A 14,443-nucleotide genomic window follows, 5' to 3' on the forward strand; every position below is an offset into this window, starting at 1 on the left:
ATAAGGACGTGATGTGGTCTAGGAGGATATCGACGGCCGGGAGAGCGGGTACAGAAGAGTAGAGGGAAACTACGTCTAAACTAAAAATGTATTTGTTAGTTTTAAGTATGGAGGGGTCGATGACGTTGAGTCTTGTAAAGATTTCGTGAAAGTTGCTGACGTGTCGGGGAATGCGTATAGTAAGGGCTTGAGGAGTTTAGAGAGGAGCCAAGAAATTTTATAGCTAGGAAGTTGATCTAGCAACAATTTCTCACTCTCTTTTTCCATTAGTTTGAATATTTTTAGCATAATATTCAGTTCTGCCTGGCCCAGGTGTGATGACATTATAATAGAATAATTACTATAAAACATTATGTAGAATAAATTGTATAAAGGATCGTGGGCAAGGCCAGAGCAATGCAAAGTAAATGCAAGGCAAATTACAAGAAAACGAATATATGAATTAATGTAGACTTACCTTGTATTCAATATTTCGGGGTTATGACTCCATTTTCAAGAAATTAACGAATGTTGCCAATGTGCGTGTGTGGAGTGGACATACGCAAAAATGTGTTACTATAGCAATCAGATAGCTTCCTGTAACTCTCTTCTGTTGTTGATCTTAGGTTTCTTTTGGTGTATGAGGATGGCCTCAGAGATTCTAAGGTTGCCCCTATTCTGCTGTGTTGCCTTGATGTGCACTGTGAATTCCTGGGTCTGGCATTTCCTTAGACGTTTCTTCACGGAAATGTCTGCCAGAATGTGTTCCTTAATGCGTATATGCAGTTTTTTCTTTGTTGTGCTTCCTATGTAGGATGCGCCACATTTGCCACAGATGATCTCGAATACAACATAGGATATTGGGTTCTTTTCATGTCTGCTTCTATAGGACATATATAGTGTTACTATCTTGTTTTGAGATGCCATTTGCTGTTCCAGGTAATTCATTCTGGTGCCATCTCTCAACAAGACCTTGGTTTAATATACGAAAACTGAAGCTAGGCATTATCCAATTACGATCTATTAAGTAAGATGATGGACTATTCTTATCACTTTCAGTTGTTTAAGTGTATCTCTAGGAGTATAATTATTTTTATTGATGTTTTATATCATGCTTCTTACATTTTGAGTGCAACTATAGCTAATCTCAACATTTTTCTTTTTAAAGAGATTGTATTCCTTGACATCATAAAGGAAATGTTTCCTGATTAAAGATAGGAAATTTTGTGGTATTTTAGGTAACGTAATTAGTTTAAAAACTGAGTGGGATGATTTTGTGTTTGTATTTGGTTTGCAAGATTCTTGATATGAAATTGCTGTGTCTTTGGGTTAAAGTAAGGGTGGTCATTATGCCAGTAATAAATACATGCACTGATTCTAATTCACTTTTTATTAGTTGACTCGTTAACTATTTAACAAATTAACTAATTGAGTGTTTCATTAACTATTTGGTTAATCAATCAGTTATATGTGTCAGAGTTCTTCCACTGCCTTTCATAATCTTATCAATGACATGCCCTATCTACTTCAGGTTTGTCTGTCTCCTGGTTTAAGACAGTGTATGTGTGTGTGTGTGTGAGAGAGCGAGCGAGAGAGTGAGAAAGAGAGTGAGAGAGAGAGCTTGTGTGTGTGTGCATGCCTATTTGACATAGTGTGGATTCTGTGAAAGGTGTGAGTGGTTAGATGTTTATGTATTTATTTTATGGTTAGTGTCTTTGTGAATGAACTGTGTGTGTATGGATTGTCATTTATTCTTGGGATGATGTAGATCAATGGTTCTCAGGTGGGGTCCATATAAAATTTTGCTCTTAAAATTATGTGCAATAAATTGGTTATACTTTAATAATATACAAAGTATTTTATCATTTTTTTAATACAATTCCTAATAAATATTTAATTATCAAAATATGATAGGGTTTTTTTAAACATAAAATGGCTATGGAAGTCCATCCAAGTAAAATAGAAATCAAAGGGGTCCATAGGTACAAAAATGTTTGAGAACCACTAGTGTAGATCATATTACAATTTTATGACTTTCTTCATCTTTCATTCCCTTTTTCTGGTCCTGTTGATTTGGTGGTTTAATACTGCATCTTTTAAAACCATATTTTTGCCTGGGTGATGTTATAATTCATCTCTGTTTCTTAGTAATTATCAACAATTAGGCAAGTTTGAGCTATTATCTTATAGCTGTTCTAGATGCTTTCTAAATCTGTTTTGTTCATGTGCATTGATGTAGCTAAACTGTCATCTCCTATACTGCTATCTCTACAAATCCAAATCTATTCCTCAACATGTGTAGAATATATAGTTTGCATATCTCACTTCCATTGTATATACCCATAATTCTACAGTTTCTCATTTTCTTTCTGATTCCAGAAGAAATTATAAAACTGTACTAATAATAAATTATATAAATTTTATAAATAAAATTTGTAAGTTTAAGTAAATTTAAATGTTTCATCACTATATATAACTTTCAGCCTATTTGGAATTTATGCATTATATATATATATATATATATATATATATATATATATATATATATATATATATATGTGTGAAATGCTTTCTTTAATATATTATTAATAATTTATTGGAACATAAGCCTGTATTTTATATTAGATTGGTACCAATATGGTTGAGTAGTCAGAGAACATCTATTCTAAAAACACATGCCTCAGTTTACAAACTAAACAAGCAGGAGGAAATTGGTATAAAAATAGCAATGTATTTAAATACATGTTTCTTAAACATTAATATTAAAAAGATGTTGAAAGTAATAGTGGTTTTCTGGTTGAAGTGCGTAAAATTCATTAGTAAGGAGATGAAATAACATTTATTTCTTAATCTGCCTGTGTAGAGAGAATGTCAGTTTTCTATGAGGACAAAGATATGAGTAGACCTGTTACAGATCGTAGTAATATTCACTGGAGTAGTATGCTGTGCTGTTTATTAATAGAAAGTATATATTGTGTGAGTAATATAAAAACAAACAGTACTTGAAAGCAACTTCTTGATTGTATCCTACTGCCATGTAGTTGTCTTATCTGTGGTTGGATGAAATCAGTAGCTAACCTACAGAACAAACCTTCACTCCTACCTTAGTACTTTCTACCTCACACGGATAAATGAGGTGACATCTATCTATCTCTCAATCTATCTGTTTATTTCTATCTTAATATACATCTTATATATATATATATATATATATATATATATATATATATAATAATAATAATAATATAAATATAATATAATATATATATATATATATACATACATATACATATACACCTATATACACATATATGTATAATGTACACGCATTTCTTTAGGGCTGTAAGATATTCTGGTTATAACTTCTTGTAAAGAATAGCAAAAATGATTACAATTATTCTTAATTGTATTGACATATAAATCACAAGTTTACTTCCTGCCTATTTGCAAAACAATAAGGGTTGATGATTGGTTTACAAGTGCTGCTGGTGAAAAATATCGTCTATTCAAAATAATAAGGAAAAGAAAAAAGAACAGAAAACGATTCTTTTCTTCATTCCAAGTAGATGTTGAAACAAAAGGTTATCCTAAATCTAATTACAGTGTATGACATTTAACAAGATGATACAGAGGAGCCAAGAATTACTTGACAAGTAATCACAGAATTGATTTACATTTTGGATAGTTTTCTTGAAGTAGGAAATGATATTTAACATATTTGAAAGCTTAGTGAGATAACATACACTTTGGATTAAAGTTGAAAATACTCCACTGAAAAATGTTTACATCAAATACTTTGGAAAAGGCTGAAATGAAAAGAAAAAGTTTAAATTATAATATTGGTTTCAAACAAAAACTTTTAAAAAAATACAATGAATAGATGATTTAAAAAAAAAAATTCTGCAAAGATATATAACTTAAAATTTATGGTTTAATTATATGAGTATTTTTTAATGTCTGAATTTCTCAGCACTATCACTGATATTACCACATTAGATTAAATTCAATTCATATTGGAACACATATTATTATGTGGAAACTACTTCACTTCTCTATTGCTACAGTTATTACATTATTATAACTTGAATATAAAAGTTAAAATATTTTACACATTTCAATATCATTTCATTTGCGAGAAAATATTTTTAAAAAATCAGAAATAATGTTACTTCTAACTCCATAATAGTATAACTTCAATCCTACACTTTTATACACCAACATAATTCGTTAAGGAAACGAACTGGTGAATTATCTGAAATATATAACCTGTCTTGGAGTAAAATGGCACAATATCTTTCTACAATATCAAATCATGGTGTCATGTACGTTCACCGCTCTCTTTCTAATTCAGTTGTTGAGATGCAGACTGGCCACTCAACTAAAGGATCTGTAATATTTCATTCAAGCAGGACACAGAAGCTAAAACTAGAGTTGGCTAAAAGGTAATTCTTATCACATTTTAATGTAATCAAAGTATTTTATTTAGTTCAATCCTTTTTTTTCTCTTATGATAGCAATGAAGTGAAAAATAATTTTGAAATTAATAAGATGCTTGATATTTCAAGTCTAAATTTTTTTGTCATTTATTTAAATATAATATTTTCTATACAATCATAATGTTTCTCAATGACCATGTGTGAGAGAACCCATCAAGATAGAGGGATAGAGGAGATGGGTGAGATGTGTTTAACTGTTTAATTGGTATTTCAGATATTGATTGATAATAATCTGTAAGAGAAAAGAAATGTCAGAGCGATATCATTTTAATAAATGAATGATTACCTTTGTTATTTACTTATAAATATAGTTATAACATTCTCTCATTAATAATCATAATTTATATTAGAGAAAACAAATAATTGTTGGTAAATTACAAAATTTTCCGTTCATTATTATTCTCAATATTTTAGGTCTTTGATATTGTTTTTATGAATCAATTATTTCAAGATAATGATTTTACATTTACCAAACTAGATGTCTGATCTTTAACATCACAAATTATGAACTTAATCCTGTCACGATAGATTAACTACAAAATGACCAAATATATAAGCAGCTCACATGAGTTTAACATAAATATTATTTAGCTAGAACTCTTATATCACACATTGTGTTGTCTTTGCAGGTAAAATCTTAAAAATTCTTACCTTGGGTTACCTGATGAAAATAATGGTTCTAGTTTATCTAGTCAAGTAAAATTTATTTACAAGTTAGCATGTCTCTCTCTCATTCACACAACATAATAGACACACCGAATCATTTTCACTTTAATGTTTTTTAGTGAGAATTGTATTGATTTCTTACATTGGCACAATTGTATTTGGTGGGTATAGTTGACTGGATTGAGCCATTGAACACTTTTTTTCTATTAACTCTGAAAGGATTAAGAACAAATTCTCCTCAGCAGAAAATTATTTCAGAGTATAGAAGAATGGTACTAAATTTGGTTTTTTATCATATCTATCACTTCAGTAAAAAACATTGGCACAAGGCCACAATGTTTTTGAGAAGGATAGTCAATCAAATCAATGCCAGTGCTTTATTTTATCAACTCTAGAAAGATTAAAGGAAAAGTTTACCACAACAAGTTTTAAGTGAGATAATATTAATGGTTGTAAGGAAGCAATAATCTCTATAATTAGCCTTTCAGTTATGTAAGATTCATTTTGTTTCTCATTAGAAAACATACCAAGTTATAACAGAAAACAATCAATTATAGTAAAAACTTGAAAATATAATTTATTAACATTTACCTTGAAGTGAAGAATATTGAAACATTATTTTTATTTGAGAAGTTTTCAAATTATTTTGCCATAATTCATTAGCTAAATTAAATATGTAATACACAATAACTTTGCAATAACCTATAATACAATCAAGTTAGATTAATTTTATATAAGAATATATAATAAAATTTTCTCTAAAACAATATTGGAGTTAAACACCATGGTGAGAGCATGTAAATCTGGATTGTATTCAGTTTCTATAAAAACATAGTTACATCTTTGTTTTGAGTGGGAAATGAAAAGAGGTTCACCTACCTTCCTCTCTCATCTGCACCTGTCTAGTAGTAGTCACTCCAGTAATCCTGCCCTACCCTGTCACCCAGTATAAGCAGCTGCTATCTGACCAACCCAGGAGCGAATTCCCTGATGTCCCTTCACGATGCCTCAGCTGGTGAAAAGAGGCCGACTCCTGTCCTGTCTCCCCCACACTTCCCTTCTCACGCTTCCCCGTCCGGTCAGTCCCTTGACCATTGATGTCATGGCCCTCTTCTTCTGGCTCATTCCCACATGACCCACTGATCTCAAAGATCACTTCCTCACTTCACTCCATGTCGAAATCTACCATCCATTCCTCTGTTCCACTGAGTTGTGCAGCATACTTTTGATGGCTTGACCCAGACTTCATCTCCCACCTCCACAAAGTCAGGCCCTCTCTCTTCTACAGGGTATCTCGATGGTTTACTTGGATGCTGCTGTTTATATTTGAATATTGCTCTATGTGGCATGAACTCTTTGGCCTGTCCTGATTGGGGTGACAGAACACCACTTCCAGCAGTGAGACATGTCCCCTCTCTGCCATGGCCTTGATCGTTTGATGATGTCTCTCCATGATCCCATTTCCACTTGGCTTGTATGCTGCTCTGAAACAGCGGTGCACTTTTCACCTGTCAAGCATCTCCTTCAGTGCCTCCAAATGAAATGCTGTGCTGTTGTCCATCAGCAATTCGTTCACTGGGCCCCACTCTAAGAATACCTCATTTAAAATAGGTGCCATCTTATCTGCAGTGCCTGTCCTCAATTCCCTCCAAATGGCCATCCAGCCTGGTCCACAATTGACGATTGAGAGATACATTCTCTGCCAGTAGTGTGCTATATTCACTGCTAGTTGTCTCCAGTTGTGCTCTACCGAAATGTTTCCCTGCTCATGCACACCCAGAGCAAGGTTGATGGATTGACACCTGTCACAGTTCTTGACCACCTTTTCGATGCTCTGTCTAGTAATGTCAGCGTCAATCCACCTGGTGAGACACAGGGTCCTATCCACGTCCATATGATGCATGTCATACAGTCTCCTTAGCTTGGAGTCAATTTAACTGACACACTGTGGCTCCCCCTTGCTTCGATTCTTCTGGCTCCCCTAACCAGGCCTTTTTTTACCCTGCTAAGAGCATCTGCCTTGTTTCTCTCTGAAGGCACAAAGACCACATTCAGCTTCAGGCTGAACTTGCCAATCAGCTCCTCTAAAATCCCTAGGCAGTGCTTCACTAGCATTTCTGCAGGCCCTTTGATTCACACCCTCTTCTCATCGGTGATCACTGATACTACCCAGCCAAGCATGGTAGCTGAATCCATCCAGATTTCAATGGAGCACAGCCCCCATTTCAAGGCCAAATTCACTTCTTTCAGCATCAACTCAGTGACATTGATGTGGTTGTAGTTGTCTGATTTTTGAAGCTAGGTTGCATCCTCTGCTTTGGTACCATCAATTTCCAACACAACCCCTATTGCAATGCTACTAGCATTACACCATATGGTCCCACCATCTGATTTGGGTACATGCCAGTTCCCTCTGACTGGGTCTTCCTCTCCAGGATTTCCTGCATCATTGCTACCATCCCCCCTCCCAGCTTGTCACTTCAGTTCTCCCCTTCTTCTCGTCACTTGATGTAACTGCATACTGTATGGAACCACCCCACAATCGGGTAGTAACCTACTAACTTCCTGCACATTGAGAACAGTTCTCTCCTGCTGACATTGGTACCCAGCTCTAGGATCTCATTCCCCCTATGAAACACCAACTCACCTGTTCTGTCTCTCTGGAGCTTAAGCCCTCAGTGCAGCTCCTCCAGCCATTGGCTCTAGTGGCTTCGCAATTAGCCCGAATTTCTTCAGATGTCTCACAACCTCTGTGGCAGGCATTATGGTCTTGTCCACTAAGATGTCATCTATGTAGGAACTGGTGGCCCTTTCCCAGGATGGATTTGAGCACTGTTGCCATGATCTTCGGCACAAAATTCAGTCCAAAGCCCAGCCTTGTCAGACAAAATGTTCGGCCCTTGTGTTGCATCTGTTGGTACTGCCACATTTGTTGCTCACATGGAGCTGCAAATATGCCAACTTCAAATCGACGATCATCATTGCCTTAGTCGACTGCCTCCATACGTGCAGCATCTCATTGCAGATGTTGGTCACCTTGCCACTTGTGTGACACAATACATGGCCGTTCATCTCCCAAAAGTCCAGTACCTGTCTAACTTTGCCCTTTGTTGGCTGCACCACTGCAATTAGAAGTAGGACTCTGCTCACCACCTCCTCCTTCCACGGGATAAGGACACCTTCCTTAATCCACTTCTCTACTTCTTCTTCAAACTCACTCCTGGTGTGCCCTTTCAGAGTATGGGGTCCCTCTTTCTATTGTCCATTGCTGACCATTGAACGCTGCCTGAAAATCCTTGTCTTCAGTGGCATAGGCAGTGCAGCTCCTCGCAGGGCTCTGCTCTCACTCACATTCCTGACTCATGGTGCACAATGCCTCTAACACTGACACCTCCAAGGCGGTTGATCACATCCATCCTCATTACCACATCAATTCTGTCTACCACATAGTTGATCACGATCACCCGCAGCCTTAGCATTGTCCCCTGCACCACTATATCCACATCGCTGCTACCCTTGCATTCGACTTCGCTGCCATCGACCAGCCCAGTGCTACTTGTCCCCTTCCATTTCTTTGTCACCTTTAGGGTCAAGAGAGTCGTTGTGCAGCCCACGACCTAAACTACAGGCAGTGACTTCCCCAATGCCTCTACTCGTTCGTGGGGTAAGTTTGAGAGACAACAACTTCCCCATGGCCTTTTCCCTGGCTACAATTTTAGGTGATATGCCCAGTCTATTTGCACCAGCAGCAAACCGGTCCAGGCTCTGTGCAGTCCCTCGTCATGTGCAGCCCTCTGCACTTAAAACACGGGCCTGTGAATGGCTGCTGTCATTCCACAGCAGGCCTTTTTCCATCCTTCACCAGCCATCGTGGGCTTCTGCAGCCGCTATCACCACTGCCTTCCGCCTGGTGTTTTGTGTGGGCTTGAACGATGAGCTCGCTCATCGCCATTTTGTTGCTGCCTGGCAACTGTTGTAGTTGCCCCGACATGTTGGGAAAGCCATTCACAAAGGCCAGTCATGCTACTTTCTCAAGTCCCACACCAGTAAGACCAGACAACACAACTAGGCTCTATACCTCCACAGCATATTTGTCGACCTGTTCCCCTCTTCATCAGATTGTTCCCAGCTTAGCAAATGCGGTGTGCACTCCATCTGTGTAAGCCTCTCTCAAGCGTTGCTTGATCTTCGCCCTGCTCAGTTGTTCTTCCATTTCAAGGTACAGTACCAGCACACTCCACTCCGAATACAGGGCCATGAGGCTCACTACATCTTCGATGCCTTGTAGCCTGGCCACAAATTTGACCTTTTGAATCCAGGCTACTACATCACCTTCGCCATAGAAAGATCTGATGACATCACTGCCGATCCTTATCTTTGCCTCCCATCATATATGAAGGGGACAACAACGCCTGTATACAATTGCTGAAATAGCTTTTCATGTGTGGGAAATGAAAAGAGGTTCACCTGCCTTCCTCTTTCATCTGTGCCTGTCTAGTAGTAGACACTCCAGCGATCCTGCTCCACCCTGTCACCCAGTATAAGCAAGCAGCTGCTATCTGACCAACCCGGGAGCGAATTTCCTGACATCCATTCATGATGCCTCATCCAGCGAAAAGCGGCCAACTCTGTCCTGTCTCCCCCACACTTCCCTTCTCACGCTTCCCCTTCCCTTGACCATTGATGTCATGGTCCTCTTCTTCCATCATTATTGTCATTGTTATCATCATCATCATCATCACTTAATGTCTGCTTTCCATGCTAGAAAGGGTTGGCTGACTCAATTGGATCAAATGTGCTGGAGGACCACATTATGCCCTTCCTAATGCTAACCAATTTACAAAGTGTGCTGGGTACTTTTTTGTAGCACTAGCACTAAGTGAGGTTTGCAAGGCTAAAGGACCTAAAGGAGTCCCTATCATTAAAGGAGTATAGGAAACAGGGTGTGGTGATTCAAGGTAAGGCAATGGGAGAAGGTAAAATATGATGAGGAGAGCAGATTTGTTGTTGTGAGAGGATGGTAATAGAGAGAATAATAGAGTAGACACCGTATGAAAGAGCCAAGGGAAAGGAAAGGGCTTAATTAGGGGTTAGTGAGAAAGAGAGGAACAGACAGAGTTGTAAAGGTGGTGGAAAGGCTATCCCACATAATAAGAACAAGTAGGGGGAGGAGGTATGGAAAGAAGAGAACAAGAGAGAAATAAGTGAAGGAGGCAAGGATCCAAAGAGAGCCATTAAGGAAAGACCAGTGTAGGGACCATGTAGGTAGGTCAGAAGGGGAGAGAAGAGCTGTGGGGATAGGACAGTATTGTAAAAGGGACAAAGAAATGATAGTGATGAAAAATATGAATGAAGGAGGAGAGTGATGAATGAAGTGAGTGGGAAGATGGCTGGAGGAGGGAAGGTGGACACAACTAGAGAGATGAGAGTAGACTAATTGACAGTCTCACATATATAGACCTAGTGGTGGATGGTAAAGTCTAGAGTGAATGGGCATGTGCAAGGCAGTCCTCCATAGTTTGTGATGCAGAGATGAGAGATGGGTAGACATGAGTGTGAGAGATGACTAAAGTGAATGGGAAGAGAAATAGTAATCATCTGACAGAAAGTGGCAGTAAACACACACACACACACTTGCATACACACTTGCATACATACTAATACCCATATAGACAGGCATTCCAACCTCTGTGACTTCCATCATTTCATTGCCTGTTTCACTACAGTTGTTTGGGGCCTTCTGTAGCACCATGTAACACAATATGATCCTTTGTCAGCTCCTCCATGAGATGCAGTGTTTTTAGGTCAGCCTTCATCTGTTCTAAGTTTTCTTTGATCTTCTTCTATGGACCCCTCTAACTCCCTTATGCAACAACCATCTTTTATATGTATCACAAGCCCATACCAACACAGTCTTATCTCTTGCACACTACATCTGATTTCCCTTATACCTAGTATTTTTTTCTCAGTTGGTGTCTATGTGCCCAGCTTTTACATCATCATCATCATCATCATCGTTTAACGTCCGCTTTCCATGCTAGCATGGGTTGGACGATTTGACTGAGGACTGGTGAAACCGGATGGCAACACCAGGCTCCAATCTAATTTGGCAGAGTTTCTACAGCTGGATGCCCTTCCTAACGCCTCAATTTGCCCTTCACTTTGAGGGGAAAAGCCTGTGTTGCCTGCAGTGGTAATAGCTCCCAGAACATTTTCCAACTTCTTCTTGCCCTACCGACTATACCTTTGTTTTGGAAATACTATCTTCACCTTTGTACATAACTTGTACAGCTTTCACAAGCCATTCATTCATCCAGTGATGTAAATAAATGAACGTCAAAATAAAATGATAATCCTAACAGACTTAAGCATCATTAATCCATTTTCTCTTTAATGTCTCTTATATGACTTCTGTAATTTATTTAGTGTCAAATGTACACTAATGCTTGAATAATTTTAAAATATCCATATAGACCGGCTACAATCTGTCTGAAATGCATATGGATTAGGCTACTCTGGAACTGGATGAAACCCAATGGAATTATGATGCTATGCATATTCTTTCATAAGGTTTAAGCCTCAAAGTTACTTCAGAGCAAGATTAAATGATTAATTTATATAAGCTTACTTTATACAAACATCTAAAGAAATAAAGACAATGGGGTGGTTTATAGAATTTGAACCAAATATAGATACTGCCATAAATCACTCAAGATATTGAGACAGGATTGAAGTCTACATAAAATTGAAGTTTGAAAACTGACATTGGGTCAATTTATTCATCTAGTTTTCATTACTGTGTGTATGCAGACACACTTTGTTGTATGGTAAAGTGCTCAGGGCACCAATGAACAGGAACACCACAGTATTTTTTGTTAGTGCCAGATTTACCAAGGTACAAATGATATATATTATAATAGATTTGCTTTAATGAATAAGGTGTTGAAAATCATCATTTATTCCTGATGTCCAAGTAAATAATTTGCTTCTTTAGTTTACTACTATTTAGTGTTCAAAACAAGAGGTTATATTCAATAAAGTTCTGCGGTCTGGCCCACATTTTTAATCTATTATTTCACATTCAACATTTTTCATGTATTCATTTAGGAAAATGTATGCTTATACTTCAAAATTTAATGTGTAAAAACTGCATTTCACAGCATCACATCAGCTTCTTTTTTATTGTTATATAAGCCATTTGAATTTACATAAAATCCACATCACTTAAAAATATGAACATGTATAAAAACTTTTTGTTTATAGTTGTTAATATATATTGCTTTTTTTTTTTCATAGAATAATTTATTAATTAAAGTTCAATTAATAACTATTTGACTGTCAGCTTCATAATTTTATTCAGGAAACTAGTTTTCCTGAATACTCAAATAACTGTAATGTAGGAATTCTATACCTTATGACTTACTACATGTTAATGTTATATTTCAGCCTCAGAGAGGTACTTTGGTAGCAGAATAGTAGAGCAACCAGTAAAATGCTCTGCAGTATTTACTTTATGTCCTAATTTCAAATTCTGCTGGAGTTGGCTTTGCTTTTCATCCTTCTGACATTGATAAAACAAAGACTTTTGAATATACACTTTTCCAAAACTTGCAGCCTTGTGTTTGTGTTAAAAATTGTTGTAGTATTTCAGATTAAAATTACATCTCAAATTAAATTTGATCAAACAGATTATGAAAAGAAAAAGTTGAATGTTTAGTCATGCTATACACCATTTAATATTCCGTAACCTATTGGGATCTATTTTAAAATGGGGGCCACATTTTTCATTAATGTTTTACGTAGTGTTTTTGGTACGGAAAAACTTTCAAACTTCGTATACTTATCTATTTTGTGTTATAGAACAGAAAAATATTTTTGTATTCGAATTTATTTCATGTAAAAAATTGTCTTATTTCGATAATTTCAACCAATCACTGACAAGTATTCAGTTGTTTACATTTACTCCTTTGGCTGATTAAGCGATGTAAAGCGTATTTAATCTCCATACCTTCATTTTATTTGCTTTTTTCATTTTAAATTTGCTTTAACCCTAACCCTAACCCTAACCCTAACCCTAACCCTAGGGTTAGGGTTAGGGTTAGGGTTAATTGTTTCAGAATCGTTTGTTTATGTAGTCGGCACTTAATGTATATCAGCTGAATGGATGTCAGTGATTGGTTGAAATTACAGAAATACGACAACTTTAACATGGAATAACTTATGGATTTCTTTTTTTTTAAAGAAGACTAAGAGAAAAAGATGTTTTATATGACACATTCTACCAGTGTTCCAAGTTTCAAAGTGTTTCGTTAATGAAAAATGTGGCCCCCATTTTAAAAAAGATCCACCTATTGTATTGCTAGACTGTATCTTATATTCCTTCAACAGCTTATATTTCTGCCAAAATACCACCATGACAGTAAAACATGCATTATAATCACGAAACACATTATTATAAAAAGACTTCAGAGTCTGTTGTCAGCAGACTTTTAGTCTTTTTTCACCTTTAGATCTTTGATATAATGCTATCACTGCTATCTGTTAATTGATAGATTACATCAAAATAAGAAGTCAGGCTTTCTTAACTACTGCAAAGATCTGATTATAGAATGTAGCAGACAAATTGAAAGTAACTAGACTTTCAATAGGAAAGAAGTATTGTAGTACAAATGTTTTATATGAATTGTCATAATTTCATTCATCCATAATAAATGAACCCAAGCTGTCTTGATAAGGATGGTTTGCATATCTTTACACATTAAAGTATTGTTTAGCCCAATGTCTCAATCAATAATTCTATAACCAAGCTAAGCCATCATGTGAAGGAAAATAAGAATTATCACTGGCTGCTATTCTAAAAATTTAGATATTAAAAGGCATTGATGATATTCTTTTCAAATACTGAAGTAAATAAAATTAGATAAATAGTCCTTAATAATAAATAGCCTCGCAGACTGAAAACTGAACACTTTCACCACCACCACCTCCACCTCCACCATCACACCATCAGCAGCATTTTAACATTCACTTTTCCATGAGGCAGATTTTCCACAGCCAGATGCCCTTCCTATTGCCAACCCTCACTTGCTTCCACTCGTTTCTACTGACTGGAAAGGAATGACATCGCTTGTCCTATGGTAACACATGTTTACAATGATCACATGATGTCAAGACAAGGAGGCACAAACACATAACTCAGATTCACGCACACACATCCATCCATCCATACATACTATGTGTGTGTGTGTGTGTGTGTATCTTGTTTCAGTCATCTGACCGTGGCCATGCTGGGGCACTGCCTT

At 36.7% G+C, this 14,443-nt stretch overlaps 1 protein-coding gene across 11 annotated transcripts in view; it reads left to right on the plus strand.

The window, feature by feature from the left end:
• The window catches only part of LOC106867760 (3',5'-cyclic-AMP phosphodiesterase 4C), a 702,494-nt gene that overhangs the window by 348,291 nt on the left and 339,760 nt on the right, over nucleotides 1-14,443 (plus strand). The window contains exon 1 of one of the 11 annotated variants that reach the window (XM_014912732.3): nucleotides 3,329-4,421. The exons of 7 other annotated variants lie outside the window; for them this stretch is intronic. In XM_014912732.3, coding sequence (XP_014768218.1) covers nucleotides 4,261-4,421 — 161 coding nt within the window. In that variant the 5' untranslated portion in view covers nucleotides 3,329-4,260. Of the gene's footprint in view, nucleotides 1-3,328; nucleotides 4,422-14,443 lie in introns of those variants that run through there. 3 more of the 11 variants (XM_014912731.3, XM_089365941.1, XM_014912733.3) reach the window with 3 other exon arrangements.

The sequence above is a fragment of the Octopus bimaculoides genome, chromosome 18 (genome assembly GCF_046866305.1).
Source record: "Octopus bimaculoides isolate indiv1 chromosome 18, ASM4686630v1, whole genome shotgun sequence".
NCBI lineage: Eukaryota > Metazoa > Mollusca > Cephalopoda > Octopoda > Octopodidae > Octopus > Octopus bimaculoides.